The 19,598-nt window shown below is 41.7% G+C and overlaps 1 protein-coding gene across 1 annotated transcript; it reads left to right on the forward strand.

The window, feature by feature from the left end:
* The first annotated feature begins 218 nt into the window (after nt 1-218).
* LOC138892756 (uncharacterized) lies at nt 219-11,704 on the forward strand. Its single transcript, XM_070176492.1, has 12 exons — nt 219-384; nt 2,059-2,292; nt 2,461-2,594; nt 3,158-3,298; nt 3,460-3,564; nt 4,711-4,767; nt 7,156-7,211; nt 9,077-9,453; nt 10,084-10,176; nt 10,287-10,357; nt 10,410-10,777; nt 11,323-11,704. The coding sequence occupies exons 1-12, from the start codon at nt 219-221 to the stop codon at nt 11,702-11,704; spliced, it is 2,184 nt and encodes a 727-aa protein (XP_070032593.1).
* Nucleotides 11,705-19,598: the final 7,894 nt, after the last annotated feature.

A 19,598-nucleotide genomic window follows, 5' to 3' on the forward strand; every position in this document is an offset into this window, starting at 1 on the left:
GTTGTCACATTATATTGACTGTCCAATCTCATGATGTGTATGCTCTTATTGATCCCGGTTCCACCTTTTCCTATGTCACTTCCTATGTTGCTATGGAATTTGGGATAGAACCGGAATAGCTTTATGAGCCGTTCTCTGTATCTACTCTGGTTGGCGAGTCTATTGTGTCCGCGCGGGTTTATAAGGATTGTGTTATCACGGTGCGTGGTCGGGACACCATGGACGATCTCAGTGAATTGGGTATGGTTGATTTTGATGTAATAATGGGTATGGATTGGCTTTATTCATGTTTTTCCAAGCTTGACTGTCGAACAAGAACCGTTAGGTTTGAATTTCCAAATGAGTCAGTGATTGAATGGAAGAGGGATGATGTGGTGCCGAAGGGTAGGTTTATTTCTTACCTTAAGGCCACAAAGATGATTAACAAGAGGTGTATTTATCATTTGGTCCGAGTTACAGACACCGATGTTGAGGCACCTACACTTGAGTCTGTGCCGGTTGTGAATGAATTTCCGAAGGTCTTTCCGGATGAGCTCCTTGGGATTCCACCAGATAGGGATATTGATTTTGGGATTGATATGATGCCAAACACGCAGCCTATATCTATTCCACCCTACGGAATGACACCGGCAGAATTGAAGGAGCTAAAGGAACAATTGAAAGATTTTTTAGAGTAAGGTTTCATTCGGCCGAGTGTGTCGCCTTGGGGAGCACCGGTTCTATTTGTAAGAAAGAAGGATGGGTTGCTAAGAATGTGTATTAACTATCGGCATCTCAACAAGGTTACAATAAAAAATAAGTATAGATGACTTGTTTGACCAATTGCTAGGTGTTAAGTACTTCTCCAAGATCGATTTAAGATCCGGGTATCACCAATTGAAGATCAGGGAGCAGGATATTCCAAAAATAGCTTTTAGGACTCGGTATGGGCACTTTGAATTTCTGGTAATGTCTTTTGGGCTAACAAATGCCCTGGCAGCTTTCATGGATCTTATGAACCGAGTTTTCAAGCCGTTCCTAAACTCTTTTGTGATAGTATTTATTGACGATATCCTTGTATATTTGTGAAGTCAAGAAGACCATGCCGATCATATAAGGGCAGTTCTATAGACTCTATATCAGCATAAATTGTACTCAAAGTTTTTGAAATGTGAATTTTGGCTTGAATCTGTGACATTCTTGGGTCATATCGTCTCCATAGAAGGAATTAAGGTCGACCTTCAGAAGATTTCAGCGGTGAAGAATTGGCCTAGACTTACTGCCCCAACTGAGATTCGCAGTTGCTTGGGCTTAGTTGGATATTACAGGAAGTATGTGGAGGGGTTCTCTACACTTGCCTCTCCGTTGACTAAATTGACACAGAAGGCGGTTAAGTTCAAATGGTCAGATGCTTGTGAAAAGAGCTTCCAGGAGTTGAAATCGAGATTGACTATGGCACCAATGTTGACTCTACCAGACGATACAGATGGGTTTGTGGTATATTGTAATGCTTCAAGAATCGGACTCGGGTGTGTATTAATGCAACATGGAAAGGTGATAGCGTATACTTCTAGGCAACTCAAGAATCATGAAAAGAACTATCCAACACATAACTTAGAGCTTGCGGCGGTGGTATTTGCATTGAAGATTTGGCGCATAATCTGTATGGGGTCTATGTGGATATATTCATAGACCATAAGAGCCTACAATATATTTTCAAACAGAAGGAATGGAATCTAAGGCAGAGAAGATGGCTTGAGTTACTCAAGGATTACGACATCAAAATTATGTATCATCCGGGGAAGGCTAATGTTGTAGCGGATGCTCTTAGCCGAATATTTATGGGCAGTTTGGCTCACTTGGAGGTATATCAAAGGCCGTTATCCAAGGAGGTTCATCGGTTGGCTAGTTTGGGAGTTCGTCTTGTGAATTCTAGTGAAGGAGGAGTGATTGTGCAAAATAGGGCTGAATCATCACTTGTTGTGGAAGTCAAGGAGAAGCAATACAACGACCCGTTGTTGGTACAATTGAAGGAGGGGATTCATAAACATAAGACCATGGTCTTTTCTCTTGGCATAGATGATGGCACACTAAGGTACCAAGGGCGATTATATGTTCCAAATGTCGATGGTCTCCGGGAAAGAATCATGATCGAGGCTCACACTTCTAGGTATTTTGTGCACCCGGGATTGACAAAGATGTACCGTGATCTTAAGGAAGTCTACTGGTGGAATGATATGAAGAGGAATGTAGCGGACTTTGTGGCAAGATGTCCAAATTGTCATCAAGTGAAGGACGAACACCAAAGGCCCGGTGGGTTAGCATAGAACATAGAAATTTCGATGTGGAAATGGGAGATGATCAATATGGACTTTGTGATAGGACTACCTCGCACTCCTCGCAAGTTCGACTCGATTTGGGTGATTGTGGATCGACTCACGAAATCAGCACACTTTTTACCTGTTAAGTCTACCGACATAGTGGAACAGTATGCTCAGTTGTATATCAAGGAAATCATCAGGCTGCATGGCACTCCAATTTCCATCTTTTTTGATCGTGGGGCACAATTCACAAATAACTTGTGGAAGACGTTTCAGCAAGGGTTGGGTACTCAGGTAAATCTTAGTACAGCTTTCCATCCACAGACCGATGGACAAGCAGAGTGGACTATTTAGACGCTCGAGGATATATTGCGCGCTTGTGTTCTCAACTTCAAAGGTAGCTGGGATGATCATTTACCGCTCATAGAATTTGCCTACAATAAAAGTTATCATACTAGCATTCAGATGGCACAGTTCGAGGCTCTATATGGTAGGAGATGTAGATCTCCAATTGGATGGTTCGAGATTGGGCAAGCAGGGTTGATAGGACCAGACCTCGTGCATCAGGATATGGAGAAGATTAAGATCATTAAAAACGGTTAAAAACTACTTAGAGTCGTCAAAAGTCCTATTCGGATGTGCGTCGCAGGGATTTAGAGTTTAAAGAGGATGATTGGGTATTCTTGAATGTTTCCCCCATGAAGGGTATAAAGCGGTTTGGTAAGAAAGGGAAGTTAAGTCCGAGGTATGTCGGACCGTATAGAATCATTCAGAGGATTGGTCGGGTGGATTACAAGCTTGAACTACCTCCAGAGATTTCTTTAGTGCACCCGATGTTCCACGTATGCATGTTGAAGAAGGTGGTTGGAGATCCGTTGCTTATTGTTCCAGCTGAGTCTATTGAGGTTAACGAGGAATTGACTTATGAAGAAATTCTAGTTGCCATTCTTGATAGGCAAGTCTGTAAGCTAAGGAATAAAGAAATTACCTCTGTAAAGGTACTATGGCGGAACCAGCAGGTTGAAGAGGCCACCTGGGAGGCCGAGAAAGAAATGAAGACGAATACCCTCATTTGTTTGAATAACCATGTATTTATAAAGTTGTGTTCTATGACAATTCTAAGAGTTTACCTTCTATGAATTATGTATCATTTGTACAGTTGATGTTAAGGGTGTTCTTTTTTGGTGATATACTGCTTGTGAGGCCACGATTTCCGTTGTTCTTATGTTATGTTGCATCGTTGGTTCATGTATATGTTGTTAGGGTTTGTTTCTGGGATTCTTTGACAAGTGGATAGGCCCAGTTACAGGGGAAACTCTGATGAAAAGTTTGGAAATTTGGCGAGTTTAGTCAAAAGTTTGGAACTATTGGTGTGTGTTATAGCAGCTGAGTCACATTGGTTTCTAATGGCAGATTTTGGCCCTCATTCGAGGATGAATTAACGGAAGAGGATGTAAGGCCTCGTAAATTTTACCTAAAACCCAGGGTTTCGTGGTGCCGAAGTAGACTTATGTGTTGACGATTTTAGAGCTTACTGCGGTTTGGACTTTTTGGGTTGAACTGTACATTGGGAGTTGAAATTTCTTTTTGGAAGTGCATGGCATTTCTGCGGTCCATTCTGCGGTCGCAGAACTGATCTGCGGACCGCAGATTGGAGAAGAAACTTGGGAAAAGTTTTGGACCATTATGCGGTCGCATAATCATTTTGTGGGCCGCATAACCCATCGCAGACCTAGCACAATATATTTTCTGAGGGAGGTTCTGCGGCGCATTATGCGACCGCAGAATAGGTATGTGGACCGCAGACCGGTCACAGAGTGAGGCAGAAGTGCCCAGTTCCGGAGGGACATTATGCGGTCTATTTTGCGGACCGCAGAAGCGTTATGCGGTCGCATATGCAACCACAGATCTGCATCAGGGCTTCATTTTTTCTAATTTTTGAACCCGACCCCATTCTTATAAATCAATCTTAGAGATCATTTCAGAAGGTACAAACTCATATTTTAGAGAGAGGAAGGTGGTCTAGAGTGAAAAAAGGAATTTCCAAGTCACTTGTTCATCAATCTTTGCTCAAGCCTTGAAGAATTCTCTAGGGTGACTCACAAGGTCTTCAACCAAAAGGTAAGGTTCTAGCCCTAGCCTTCAATTTCGAGATTTGACTAAAAATAGGTAATAAGACAAGCAATTCTTGGGTGTGGGAGTTGTTCATTATGCATGCATGTACTATCTAGGGTTGTGAAGGAGATTGGTGAGCTCAATTGGGTAGATTTTGGGTAGTGAAAAAGAGGAATCTACCATAGGAGGACCTTGAGATCATAATGGCCACCTAATGTTTGATAAAATGCTCAAATGAGCTAGAGTCATGAAGTCCTTCCTAATTCGTGTTCAATGTTGCTGTGTCTCCAAATAGATCAAAGTTGCTAGGATTCCGGAACTGTGTAGTGAATTAAGGAAAGCTCAAAGCGAGGTATGTTGGCTAAACTCCTCTTTTAGAATTGAACCCCACAATGGCCTTGTAAGTCCCTTGATGCTCATTATAAATTGATTATTCCAAACAAGCCTTGTGTCAAAATAAATATGCGTTCAATATGTATTCCAAAAATTCTTATTATGTTGAGTTACTATTTGAGAATGTGGTTTAAGCATGGGCTACGTGTTATTATGTTATGATTTAAAAACTTGATTCGAATGAAAGCTATCATGTCAAATTGAATAGGAAATCACATGTGCCTAAGACCCTAAATTGCTCAAATATGTGTTTAAAGTTTTACTTTGAAAGGCCTTGTTGTTGATAATCTATGATTATATTTGAAAGTGAAAGAAGAGAACATAAAATATGATGTACGACCAAGGTACCAAGAATGATATTGTGTCATGGCCATTGGTGCCAATGAAATGAATGAAATGCAAAAGATTACGAAATAAGTGGTAAATCCTTTTAATAGTAAATGCTTTGGGAGTATCTATTAGCCACTGAGGAAGGGTAGATCGAAATAACCTAACCCCAAAACTACACTTTCCGATGTAGGAGTGACTGAGGGGTAAATCCCCGTGTTAATGTGATGAGATTATTTCCCCTTCTATGGGATGTGATTGATGTGTTGAGTTGTTTCCCCTTATATGGGATGAGATTATTGCTAGCAAGATGTGATGTGATGTCGACCCACACGGCATTGTGGCGAGACGGCTTAGCCGATCGGGCTGAGATCGGATGCCATGCCGCGCAAATGGTGTTATTGTGAGTGAATGTTTCGGGGTGAGATAGCTTAGCCAGCCGAGCTGAGATCGGATTCATTGCTAAAACACGATGGTGTATCAGTGCTAAGGATCTCCCAACTTAAAAAGATTGGAACTTACTTGAAGTTTGCCTTTCCCCTAACTTGACACCTTGATACTATTTGATTCTCTTATTGATTTTTTGTTTCGTTCTCCGTTTGCTGTTACTCGTTCTATTGAGAGGGTGTTTAGTTTTACATATTAGTGATATTCCATATTGGGTCGCTGCATCTTTAATGGGTGCAGGTAGTTCCATAGCAGGTGGTATTGATCAGTGATAGCAGCATACCCCCTCCTTAGTTGTTTGAGGTATAGCTGGGGCCTTGTCGCCGGCACTGTCGTAGCACTCTTTTGTTTCTGTTAGAAGTTCCATAGACATAGTGTGGGTTGTATCTTGTTTTGGGAAGGTTGAACTAAACTTGTTGTAATTGTATCATCTGTCCCACTTTAACTACGAATGTATAATGTACTGTTTTGGGGAATTGTTAATGACGTAACTAATGGAAATGAACTGATGTTACTCACATGACCTTTTAATGCTTAATTAATGATATAAATGTTATCTTCTCTTTATTCATGGGCGATTTGGGTAGAAGGTATTGTACAGGCTTGCTTGGCCGGGGTATCTCGGTTTAGCGCCGGTCGCTCTCCCCATGGTCGGGGCATGACAGTATTTTATCTCGGTCCTGCTCAACTTGAAACCTTTAGACTCCAGGGTCTATCTCTACACCTCTAACCTCGCATTAACCTGATTTATTCTCTTGTCTTCTTTATATGCTGGCTTATTGAATGAGTAGAGTACGTTACGTAATTATGTGCACCAAGGTGGTTCTTTCTGTGATTCATGACCTGATCATATTATTATTCTGTACTTGCTGGATTTATGAACTGTACAGGTGACTAGCAAATATCATTTATAATTCCTGCTTCTATTACCTTACCGAGGTTAGTTATGATACTTGATGAGTACATGGGGTCAGTTGTAATCATACTACACTCTATAATTAATTGTGCAGATCCAGGTGTTGGACCAAGCCACCAGTAGCTGAGACTTGTAGCTGAGTTACCTTGGAGAGATGAGGTAGAACTGCATCTCGATCGCGGTCTTGACATCTCTTTTCATTTTGTACTATTTCCTTTCATTTAGATAGTATTATTATTTGGTATTTCCGACTTGTATTTCTGTTTTATAACTCATGACTTTATATTTACCAGTTCTGGGGAATGTTTTATGTATCAGCATTGTTGTTTATATTAATCGGCCTTAGACTTGTACTATTTCTATTAATTCAGTATTTATATTTTGTTTTTGTTATGTTTGGCTAGCCTCATAAGTGAGTTAGGCACCATCACGACCAATTGGTGGTTTTGGGTCGTGACAAGTTGGTATCAGAATCCTAAGTTCATAGGTTCTACGGGTTATGATCAAGTGTAGTAGAGTCTTGTGGATCGATATGGAGACGTCTGTACTTATCTTCGAGAGACTACCGAATTGTTTGAAAACTTCACTTTCTTGCATTCTTGTCATGCAGATTTATTAATTTAGAAGTTTGAGCCTTTAACTTCTATTCTCTCACAGATGGTGAGGACACGTTCAACCAGATCGGGCGGGCAGGCACTAGGACCACCAGTCAGGTCCGTGAGAGGTCGGGGTCAAGGAAGAGGCTGAGGTGGGGCCCGCACTACATCTAGAGCAGCACTTGTGGTGCCACCAGTCGCTCCAGTGGAGGAGCAGGTTCCAGATACTGTTGAGCCGGTGGGACCAGCTTAGACACCGGCGGTACCTATTGTTATACCTGGTCTTCAGGAGTCATTGGCTCAGATTTTGACTGTGTGCACGAGCTTGGCTTAGGCGGGTACATGCTGGAGGGGAGCCCAAACTCCCATCGTCCGTACACCAGAGCAGCTAACTCAGGGTTATTAGACACTAGGAGTGTTACCAGTTTAGCCAGTTGTTGTTGCTCGTGCCGAGGTTGGTCACCCTATGACTGATGAGGAGCAGAAGATGTTGGAGCTATTTAAGAGGCTTGACCCTATCGAGCTCAGTGGAGGAGAGTTAGAAGATTCTTAGGGTTTTCTAGATCCGTGTCATCAAATTCTTTACACAACAGGTATTGTAGACATCATTAGAGTTGCCTTTACTACTTTTCAACTAGCAGGGGCAGCCTACAGATGGTGGCAGACCTATGAGTCAGGCAAGCCAGCTGGAACAACACCACTTACATGACAGCAGTTCTCAATTCTTTACTTAGAGAATTCTATCCCACAGACTTGCAGAGAGGAGTTGCGTAGGGAGTTTGAATAGCTATGATAGGGGGATATGACTGTGACCCGATGCGAGATGAGATTCGCAGATTTGGCACATCATACAATATGGTTTTGCCCACTGGGAGGGAGAGGATCAGGAGGTTAATTGATGGCTGCAACTATGGTTTATATTATAGTTTGGCTCGGGTGGCCAAGACGGATGCTAGGTTTGACCAGATGGTTATGATTGTTAGGTGCTTGGAGCATGTTCACATGCTTTAGTGAGAGGAGTGGGAGGGCAAGAGGCCCCGTGGTTTTGGTGGTGCCTTATTTTGGGGGCCAGTCTTATCGCAACAAAGGCCGTCCTATTAGGCCCGCTTATGTAGTTTTTCAGATTTCTCATGGTTTAACAGTTAGCCACAGCTCATATAGTGCTCGCCCAGTTCAGTCATCATTCATTGCGATGCCGGCACAAAGTCCTTACCATGCTCCATCTGCTTAGGGTTCCACAAGCAGTTCTTCGGGTTATCAAGGTCAGTAGCCTTATAGGAGGGGTTGTTTTGAGTATGGAGACTTGAGTCATCTCAAGAGGGATTTCCCCAGACTTCCAAGTAGGGTTCCCCAGTAGAGCTTGCAACCTATGATTTCAGTACCAGTAGCTACACCACACGCACATCCAACTAGGGGTGGGGCTCAGTCTGTTCGAGGTCACCCTAGAGGGCAAGGTTACTTAGGTTGTGGTCATGCCCGTTGCTATGCATTTCCCATCAGTCCAGAGGCAGTTTCTTCCGACGCTGTGATCATATGTATTGTTTCAGTGTGCCACAGGGATGCTTTAGTGTTATTTGACCCTGTTCCACTTACTCTTATGCGTCATCCTATTTTGCTCGTCATTTGGATATGCCTCGTGATTCTTTAGATATGTCTGTTTATGCATCTACATCGGTGGATGATTATATTATGGTGGACCGTGTATATCAGTCTTATGTGGTGACCATTGGGGGTTATTAGACTAGAGTTGATATCTTATTGCTCAGCCTGGTAGATTTTGATGAGATTTTAGGCATGAATTGGTTGTCACCATATATTGTTATTATTGATTGTCACGCTAAGACCATGACGTTGGCGATGATAGGGTTGCCTATGTTGGAGTGGAGAGGTTCTCTTGGTCACACACCCAGTAGAGTGATTTCATATTTGAAGGCTCAATGGATGGTTGAGAAGGGGTAATTTGCGTATTTGGTCTTTGTGAGGGATGTTAGTGCTGAAACTCCTACTGATGAGTCAGTTCTAGTAGTCAGGGATTTGCCAGATGTATTTCCAGTAAATCTGTCGGGCATGCCACCCGGCAGGGATATTGACTTTGGTATTGATTTGGTGCTGGGCACTCAGCCCATCTCTATTCCACCATATCGCATGACACTAGTAGAGTTGAAGGAAATATTAGAGGAGTTACCTGATAAGGGTTTTGTTAGGCCTAGTGTGTTACCTTGGGGTGCACCGGTTCTATTTGTGAAGAAGAAGGATGATTCTATGAGGATATGCATTGACTACAAGCAACTGAACAAGGTTACTATCAAGAACAAGTACCCACTACCGCATATTGATGATTTGTTTGATCAGCTTCAGGGTGCTGGGGTATTCTCGAAGATTGATTTGAGATCAGGGTACCATCAGTTGAAGATCTGGGCTTCAGATATTCCAAAGACGGCTTTCAGGACACACTATAGTCACTATAAGTTTCTAGTGATGTCTTTTGGGCTGACCAATGCCCCAGAAACTTTTATGCACTTGATGAACAGTGTATTCTATCCCTATCTTGATTCCTTCGTTATAGTTTTCATTGATGATATATTTGTGTATTCTTGTAGCTGGGAGGATCATGAGCAGCAACTTGAGGATCATGCTCCAGACTTTGAGGGAGAAGAAGCTATATGCTAAATTCTCCAAGTGTGAGTTTTGGTTAGACTCGATGGCATTCTTGAGCCACGTGGTGTCCAGTGAGGGGATCAAGGTGGATCCGAAGAAGATAAAGGTAGTTTAGATTTGACCCAGACCAATTACTCCTACTGAGATCCGGAGTTTTCTTGGGTTGGTTGGGTACTATCGCTATTTTGTGGAGGAATTTCATCTATAGGAGCCCCATTGACTTGATTGATGCAGACGGGTGCTCCATTCAGGTGATCTGATTAGTGTGAGGAGAGATTTTAGAAGCTCATGACTTCCTTGACTACATCTCCAGTTCTGGTTTTACCTTCAGGATCGGGTTCTTATACAGTCTATTGTGATGCTTCACGGATTGGCATTGGATATGTGTTGATGCAGGATATTGGAGTGATTGTTTATGCTTCATGTTAGTTTAAGCCCCATGAGAAGAACTACCCAGTACATGATTTGGAGTTGGCAACCATTATTCACACACTTAAGATTTGGAGGCATTATCTTTACGGTGTATCTTGTGAGGTGTTCACATATCACAGGAGTCTCCAACACTTATTCAAGCAAAAGGATCTGAACTTGAGGCAACAGAGATAGTTAGAGCTACTAAAGAATTATGATATCACCATTCTTTATCATCTGGGAAAGGCCAATGTGGCTGCCGATGCTTTGAGTAGGAAGGTTGAGAGCCTAGGGAGTCTTGCTTATATTCCAGTTGGGGAGACACCGTTAGCTTTGGATGTTCAGGTTTTTGCCAATCGATTTGTGAGCTTGGATATTTCGAAGTCCAGCAGAGTTCTCGCTTGTTTTATATCACGGCCGTCCTTATTTGAGTGCATCAAGGCACATCAACATGATGATCCCCACTTGCTTGTCCTAAAGGATACGGTGCAGCACGGTGATGCCAAGGAGGTTACTATTGGTGATGATGGGGTATTGAGGCTACAAGGTCAGATCTGTGTTCCAAATGTAGATGGGTTGCGAGAATTGATTCTTAAGGTGGCCCATAGTTCGCGGTATTCCATTATTTGGGGGCCGCGAAGATGTACCATGATTTGAGGCAACACTATTAGTGGCAGGGGATGAAGAAGGATATTGTTGAGTATGTTGCTCGGTGTTTGAACTATCAGCAAGTGAAGTATGAGCATCAGAGACCTAGTGGTTTGCTTCAGGGGCCCAATATTTCGAAGTGGAAGTGGGAGCGTATCACTATGTATTTTATAGTTGGGCTTCCATGGAACTTGAGGAGATTCGATGCGGTATGTGTAATTCTGGACATACTGACTAAGTCTGCACACTTCATTTCAGTTATGACTACCTACTCTTCAGAGTAGCTGGCTCGGATTTATATTTATGAGATTTTTCGCCTTCATGGTGTGCCCGTGTCTATTATCTCATATCGAGGCTCGTAGTTTACATTGAAATTTTGAAAAGCAGTGCAATGTGAGTTGGGCACAGAGGTCGAATTGAGTACGACATTTTATCCCCAGATGGACGGGCACTCCGAGCGCACTATTCAAATTTTGGAGGACATATTACGTGCCTATGTCATTGATTTCAGAGGTTCATGGGATCAGTTTCTTCTGTTAGTAGAGTTTGCCTATAACATCAGCTATCAGTCGAGTATCCAGATGGCTCCTTATGTGGCCTTATTTGGGAGGCGATGTCGTTCTTTGATTGGTTGGTTTGAGCCTGGGAAGGCTAGGTTGTTGGGCACCGATTTGGTCCGTGATTCTTTTGAGAATGTGAAGTTGATTCAGGAGCGGCTTCGTACAGCACAGTCCAGGCACAAGAGTTATGCTGACAGGAAGGCTCGTGATATTGCATATATGGTGGGTGAGAAGGTTCTACTTAGAGTTTCTCCCATGAAAGGTGTGATGAGGTTCGAGAAAAGGGAAAAGTTGAGCGTTAGGTATATTGTTCCTTTTGAGGTGCTTGAATGAGTTGGAGAGGTGGCATACAGACTTTCCTTGTTATCTAGTCTATCGGGAGTTTACCTTGTGTTTTATGTTTCCATTCTACGGAAGTATTATGGGGATCCTTCACATGTTTTGGACTTCAACATAGTGTAGTTGGATAAGGATTTGACTTATAATGTGGAGCCGATAGCCTTTTTGGACCGACAGGTTCGAAAGTTGAGGTCGAAGAATATTGCATCGGTGAAGGTTCACTAGAGAGGTCAGCCGGTCAAGGAGGCTTCTTGGGAGACCGAGCAGGTGATGTGGAGCAGATATCCTTACCTATTTGAGACTCCAGATATGATTCTAGACTCGTTCGAGGACGAACGTTTGTCTAAGAGGGGGAGAATGTAACAACCCGGTCGGTCATTTTGATTATATTAACCCTTTTTTCTCCTATTTGATGCTTTACATATATGTATTTGTGGTTACTTGACTTTACGGGGTGGTTAGTTTAGTTTCCTGGAGGTTTTGGAGTTAATTGGGACACTTAGTCCCAAGGTTGGAAGCTTAAGTTGTAATAGTTGATCGGAGTTTGACTTTTGTATAGACGACCACGGAATAGAGTTTTAATGATTAGAATAGCTTCGTATGGTTATTTTGGACTTAGTCATATTTTCGGATTTGGATTTGGAGGTCCCTAGGTTGATTTGGTTTTATTTGGCAAAAGTTGGAAAGTTGAAGGTTTGGAAGGTTGATAGATTTGACCTAGAGTTGACTTTGATGATATAGGGTTCGGATTTTGGTTCCAGGAGTTGGAATAGGCCCGTTATCTCATGTGGAACTTGCAAGCAAAATTTGAGGTCATTCCGAGTTCTTTAGGCATGTTCGGCGTAAGTTTTAAATATGAAAATTTTGATTAGTTCCTTAGGCTTGAATTGAGGTGTGATTCGTGGTTTTGATGTTGGTTGGTGTGATTTGAGGCCTCGAGTAGGTCTGTGTCATGTTTCGAGATTGGTTGGTGTGATTAGACAGGGTCCCGGAGGGCCTCGGGTGTGTTTCAGATGGGTTGCGGGCCATTTCTCCATGTTTTGGAAATGCTGATTTATCTTATCTGGTTTCCTCCTTCGCGATCGCGACAGGACCGTCGCATTTGCGGAGGGAAATTTGTTGGATGGAGTGATTTTTTATCGCATTCGTGGAGGGGAGATCTCGTTCATTGACTTTGGGAGGCATTGTATTTCACGATCGCGAGAGTGGAGATCCGTTCACGTAGAAGGGGAGGTCGGTTGGGGGCATCATGCTTTTAGCCTTCGCGATCGCGGGAGGAGGACCACGTTCGCGTAGGCTCAGGGGTGTTGTGCATCGCTTTCGCGATCAAGGTCTCGCGTTGCGTAGGGCTTTTCTGAGGCAGTGTTTCGATGTGCTTCCTGACCGTGAAGTTGGTCTCGTGATCGCGAAGGGTATGCTTGGGCAGGCCATAAATACTCTATTTTCGAGGGTTTTAGTCATTTAAATATATTTTGAGTTATAGAGCTCGAATTTGGGCAATGTTTGAGGCAATTTGCATGATTTGGATCGGGATAAGTATATTGACTCGGATTGTTTTATTATTTATGATTCCAACCTTGACTTTAGTGTTTGATTCATGAATCTAAGTTAAGAAGTTGGGAATTTTTGTAAAAACGTTTCTAAAGTATAAAATGATGATTTGAGGGTCGATTTGAGGCCAGATTTAGGTGAAACACTTATTTGGACTCGTATCAAAATTGGCGTTTGTTAGTTTGGTCGGGTTACGGGGTGCGAGTCCAGGGTTGACCTTTGGGTTGACGGTGCATAATTGATTCAAGATCTTAGCTTTATCATTTGGAGTTGTTGCCAATGGCTTTTATTGATGATATTAAGTTATTTTCGCTAGATTCAAGTCGTCTGGCGGTTGATTCACGCGGGAAGGGCTTATTTGAGGATTGATTTGGCTTGCTTGAGGTAAGTATCTTACCTAATCATGATTGAGGCACTAGTTGCCTGAGTTATTTGTGATAGCTACGTGCTATGGATGGCGCATATGTGTAGGGCTGAGCCCATGTGCGTGCACCTGGGTATTATTTATGCTCGGGGTAGTGCTTAGGGTATGATATGCCTTGAATTGATTGCTAAGCTTTATGCTGTAATGTTTCTTATATTTGTAACCCTGTTGTGAGCTATTTGAACCATGTTTGAGGTTACAAAGAGGTTAATCTCCCGATTGAACTTGATAATTGCTACTTTTGTGATGCAATTGCCTGATTTGAGCTATGATAACACACTTTTCATATGCATACACCTTAGCATGTCACTTATACCACTCAAGGCGTATGAAATTTGATATTCATTGATCATATACATGTATTCTTGTATATTTGTTTTCTGTGTGATATGGTTTGGACTGGTAGCATGTGACCACGTCGTGCAGATTGTGATATTGAGCCTGTGCCAATGTCGGGCGAATTGTGATATTGAGTTTGTGACCATGCCAAGCAAATACTAATATTGAGCCTTTGACCATGCCAGACCAATTATGATATTGAGCATGTGACCATGCTGGGTGGATTATGATTATTTGCACGTGACTGTGTAGAGCTCATGACTCTGTATTTACCAGTTCTAGGGAATTTGTTATGTATCGACTTTATTGTTTATGTTAGTTGGTCTCAGTCTTGTACTATTTATGTTAATTCAGTATTTATAATTCATTTTTATTATGTTTGGCTTGCCGAGCAAGTGATTTAGGTGCCATCACGACCGGTTGGTGGTTTTGGGGCGTGACAGCCAACAACCAATTTGCAGAAATAAACTTCAACAATAGTATGAGATAGTGATGTGTCATACAAATACGGCACTTTTGACACTAATTACATAGACTTTAGCTCATCTTTTATAGTATTATAAGTCATTTCTTATATAGTTTTGGTGTTTTGCAGGAAACCAGACTTGAAGAACCAAGATCATAAAAGAAGATGACAAAAACCTATGAAAGGCAGAAATGCGACAGGTCTGCGGCCGCAAAAGTCATGTGTGGGCCGCAGACTCATCGCAGAATGAAGCAGAAAAGCCCAGTTTCTGAGAGCCAAGTCTGCGATCCATTATGCAGTGCGTTATGCAGCCGAAAATGTGATATGCAGACCGCATAACCAAGACCCGATGGAAAAACTGAAAGTTTGTGTGATCAACTCTACGGTGGAACTGAAGATATGCGAACTGTGAAAGCCTTCTGTGACCCATTCTGCGGTAGCAGACTTGATCTACAGGGTCATTTTTGTCAGTTTTTTACCATGACTTTTAGACCATTATAAATCGAATGATTAGGGTTTTTGTGTAGTATCTGGTCTGACAGAAAGAGGCTACACTTATAGCGTTGAGTGCACCATTATTTTGGAAGCTTTTGAGAGAGAATCCAAGATTTTGTCTATATTTGTAAGCTTCATGACTTTATTTATCACATTGTTCTTGTATTTTAGTATGAGTAGCTAATTTTAAATACTAAGGTTGTGAATCCTACGTGGGTGTAATGTTAATGGGTGTTTATTATTGAATATATATATATATATATATATATATATATATATATATATATAATGGTTTATCGATTTCTATTCATTTCTCATACTTAATTTATGGTTGATGGTTGCAAACATTGACTAGTGCCAATTCACTCTATCTTTACTTGAAAAAGTGGGTTAGAGTTTGGTAGAATTGAATAGCAAGAGCTCAAGGTTTTAAACTTTGTCTAATAGAATCTCTTAGGGATAAGTAGATTCTACTTGGCATAAATTGGTTGTTCTTAATTGTAACTCTTTTATATTTGGGAAAATCATAAAGAGGAAATACTATATAATTATTGGAAAATATTGGGTAGTCATTTAGGAATTATTTGCATATCAAAGGATCTTCCATTGAAAATATATAATATTAACACCGATAGCATTACATTCCATTGACGGAGACACAACCTTGGTTTCTAAATCAAATTAATTAAATCATCTCAACAAAATAGCTTTTCTAGACAATTCACAATTACAAAACACTGTTTAAACTAACGGAGTAGAATTACGGCTTAAGTCAAGTTTCACACTATTTAAATAACCTTTTCACACCTATTCCCTGTGGGATTCGACCCCAATCTAGTTGAGTTATTATATTTGACATCGACCGCCTTACACCATTTATATAGGTGTAATTTAAGCATATCAAATTTTGGTGCCATTGCCGGGGAATACGGTTTTGAAATTACTAACTAGTGTGCACTTTACTTGACATCTTCTTCTATTCCACCACACTTTGCTTGTTTTGCTTGGTGTCATTAGGTAAACATGGGCGATCCGGAAGAAGAGAATGTGTTTGCGGATATAGATAAGTGTATTGAGGATACAAATATCATTGTCCCTCCAAGAGTTGATGCTGCCACCTTCAAAGTGGAACACAGTCTAATCCTAATGCTAAAAGCAGAGGGGTTCTTCCTAAATTCCATCAACAATGATCCGACACAACATCTCAGAAATATTTTGGGTGTGTGTGCAATGCACAAGCAGAATCATGTATCAGATGATGCCCTAAGGTTAAGGGTGTTCAAGTACTATCTAACTGGAGAGGCAAGGCAGTGGATCCAAAATCTACCTCCTAATTTCATCCACACTTGGCCCGAACTTGTCCGAGATTTCTTAGCAAAATGGTTTCCACAAAGCAAGAAGTCCGAGCTTCGGGATAAAATTTTCTTCTTCAAATAATTACCGGGAGAGCATCTACATGAGGCATGGGATAGATTCAAGCTATATTTGGTGAGGTCGCCAAATCATGGCTTTTCGGATAATATTCTATTGGAGAAGTTTTACATGGGCTTGGATCCTATGAATCAATCCATAGCCAAAAATGCAGCGGATGGGTCCTTTATGGACAAAATATTTGCAAGGGTCACACAAATCCTCGACAAGATGGCCGAACATAACCAAGCTTGGCACTCGGAAGATATTACGGGTGGAATTGCATATGGTACTCCCTCCTTGACCAACATGATTAAGGAGAACCAAGAAAGAAATCAAATAATTGTTGGGCTTGCCACCAACGTCAACGTGTTGACGAAAATGTTCACTAAAAGCCAAACAAAAAAGGTGAATATTGTGGAAGATGTACAACCCGTGTCGAATGAGGAATACGGAGAAGCAAATTATGTCAACAATTCTCAAGGAGGATATCAAATACAATCCTACCAAGGTTAAGGACAACAACACCAATGGAGGTCTAACCTGCAAGGGCAAGGCAACCAACAGTGGAGAAACGACCAAGGTAGTTCAAATCAAGGAAATTGGAGTAACAACAACAATAACAATTTTTCAAATCGGAGTTCAAACTCCTATGTTCCACCAAAGGGGCAATATTCTAACTCTCCACATTGGAAAGAAATCTCTTCAAGTGAGTCCAAGTTGGAAAACATGCTTGAAAGAGTATTGTAAAATCAGGAGAGATCTGACAATTTAGTGAAGAATATGACCGAACTTGTAGGTTCTCACACCGCATCTATTCAAAAGTTGGAGATGCAAATAAGGGATCTATCAAGAGAACAAAACCCGAAATAAAAAGCCATACTCCCAAGTGATACAATTGCAAACCCAAAAGGTAATGGAAGTGGTCCAACCTCTCATTGTATGGCAATCACAACTCGAAGTGGGAAACTACTTCAAGGAGAGAATGAACAAGTGGTCGAAGTGGAAGATTCTGAATAGGAAGTCCAGGCACAAGTTGAGGTGCCAAATGTTTTTGAAGTTGAAAGACTCCCGAATATGATGAGAACCCAAGAAGTGAACTAGGAAGAGGTTAAGGAAAAGGTAATGGAGGCACCAAAAACTCTAGCACCAATTCCTAGACCTCCTCCTCCTTTCCCTCAAAAGCTAACTAGAAAGGTTGATGATAGCAAACTCGAGAAGTTCTATGATATCCTAAAGCAATTATCGGTGAACATTCCATTTGTGGAAGCATTTCAAGAGATGTCAGGTTTCGCTAAGTACTTGAAGGACTTGATCACTAAAAAGAAAACCACCAAGAATGAAGTGGTGAATGTGACTCACCGGGTTAGTTCCATCATTGCACAACCACCGTCCAAAAGAAAGAGGACTCGGGAGCCTTCACCATTCCATGCACGATTGGATTGCGTTACTCTGCACGAACCCTTTATGATAATGGGGCTAGAATCAACTTAATGTCCCTTGCTATTTACAAGCAAGCGGGATTAGGTATGCCTAGGCCTACAAGTATGAGGTTACAAATGGCCGACCGTTTAATAAAGCGACCGGTGGGAATAGTTGATGTTGTGCTTGTGAAAGTGGGAAAATTTCTCCTCCCTACTGACTTTGTTATTCTCGATTCTGCCATTGATAAAGAGATCCCTTTCATCTTGGGGATACCATTCCTTGCTACCGGGAGGGCACTCATGGACTCGGAACAAAATGAAATCAAGTTCCGAGTTAATGCCAAAGAAGTTACCTTTCAAGCAAGTAAGGGTATGAAATTTTCACATGCATACGAGAATATCTCAGTCATTAATGTTGTTGATGAGGTAGAAGATGCACTCGAGGTAAAGATGGAAGAGGGATGCCTTGGTGAGGCATTAGCGGCTATTTTGGTAAATTTTGATGGTGAGGACATGGAAGGATACGTGGAATCGGTGAGTGCGTTGGAATGGCTTGGGTCCTACACTTATACGCCATAGAAGCTTTCTCTTGACTTAGAGAATAGATTCACTCCTCCCGCTAAGCCTTAAATTATCGAACCGCCATAACTTGAGCTAAAAATACTCCCGCCGCACTGAAGGTATAAATTTCTTGGCTCTAATGAAACTCTACCCGTAATTATTTCATCTTTGTTGAATGATGTGCAAGTTGAACAGTTATTAGAAACCTTGAGGGATCACAGACAGGCCATTGGTTGGACTATAGCAGACATCCGTGGGATTCCCGGTGGAATTTGTGAGCACAAGATACAATTGGAGCAAGAAATAAAACCTAGTATGGAACATTAAAGAAGGTTAAATCCTTCCATGCAAGAGGTGGTGAAGAAAGAAATCATAAAATGGTTGGATGCCTGGGTTGTCTACCCCATTGTCGATAGTCCTTGGGTGAGTCCTGTGTAATGTGTGCCAAAGAAAGGAGGCATGACCGTGATGCATAATGACAAAAATGAACTCATCCCAATGAGGACGGTGACCGGGTGGAGATTTTGCATGGACTACCGGAAGCCCAATAATGCTACTTGCAAAGACTATTTCCCCATGCCTTTTATTAATCAAATGCTTGATCAGCTAGCGGGAAGGTCGTTTTATTGCTTTTTGGATGGTTATTCCGGCTATAACCAAATCAATATCGCCTTAGAGGACCAAGAGAATACGACATTCACATGTCCGTATGGAACCTTTTCTTTTAGCCGAATGCCATTTGGGCTATGCAATAACCCGGCTACATTTCAATGATGCATGATGTCAATTTTCTCAGAATGGTGGAGGATGTCTTAGAAGTATTCATGGATGACTTCTCTGCAGTTGGTGATTCCTTTGAGCATTGCCTTGAAAACCTTAGGCAAGTGCTCAAAAGACGAGAGGAAACAAACCTTGTACTCAATTGGGAAAAATGTCACTTCATGGTGGATTAGGATATTCTTCGTGGCGACAAAATCTCCAAGCAAGGCATAGAGGTTGATCGGGGAAAGATCGAGATCATTTCCAAGCTTCCTCCTCCGACTTCGGTAAAAGGTGTTCGGAGCTTTTTGGTGCATGCCGATTTTTATAGGCGATTTATCAAGGATTTCTCAAAAATTGCAAGTCCCATATGCAAGCTCCTTGAAAAAGATGCTAAGTTTGAGTTCGATGAGAAGTGCGTAAAAGCTTTTGAGGAATTGAAAGCAAGGCTCACCACGA

The sequence above is a fragment of the Nicotiana tomentosiformis genome, chromosome 5 (genome assembly GCF_000390325.3).
Source record: "Nicotiana tomentosiformis chromosome 5, ASM39032v3, whole genome shotgun sequence".
NCBI classification, from domain to species: Eukaryota; Viridiplantae; Streptophyta; class Magnoliopsida; order Solanales; family Solanaceae; genus Nicotiana; species Nicotiana tomentosiformis.

Coding starts and splice junctions, on each gene's coding strand:
- LOC138892756 (XM_070176492.1), top strand. CDS start 219: ATGGACGATCTCAGTGAATTGGGTATGGTTGATTTTGATGTAATAATG. Junction 385..2,058: donor GGATGATGTGGTGCCGAAGG/GTAGGTTTATTT, acceptor CTCTTGGCATAG/ATGATGGCACACTAAGGTAC. Junction 9,454..10,083: donor TTTGTTTGATCAGCTTCAGG/GTGCTGGGGTAT, acceptor TTTTACCTTCAG/GATCGGGTTCTTATACAGTC.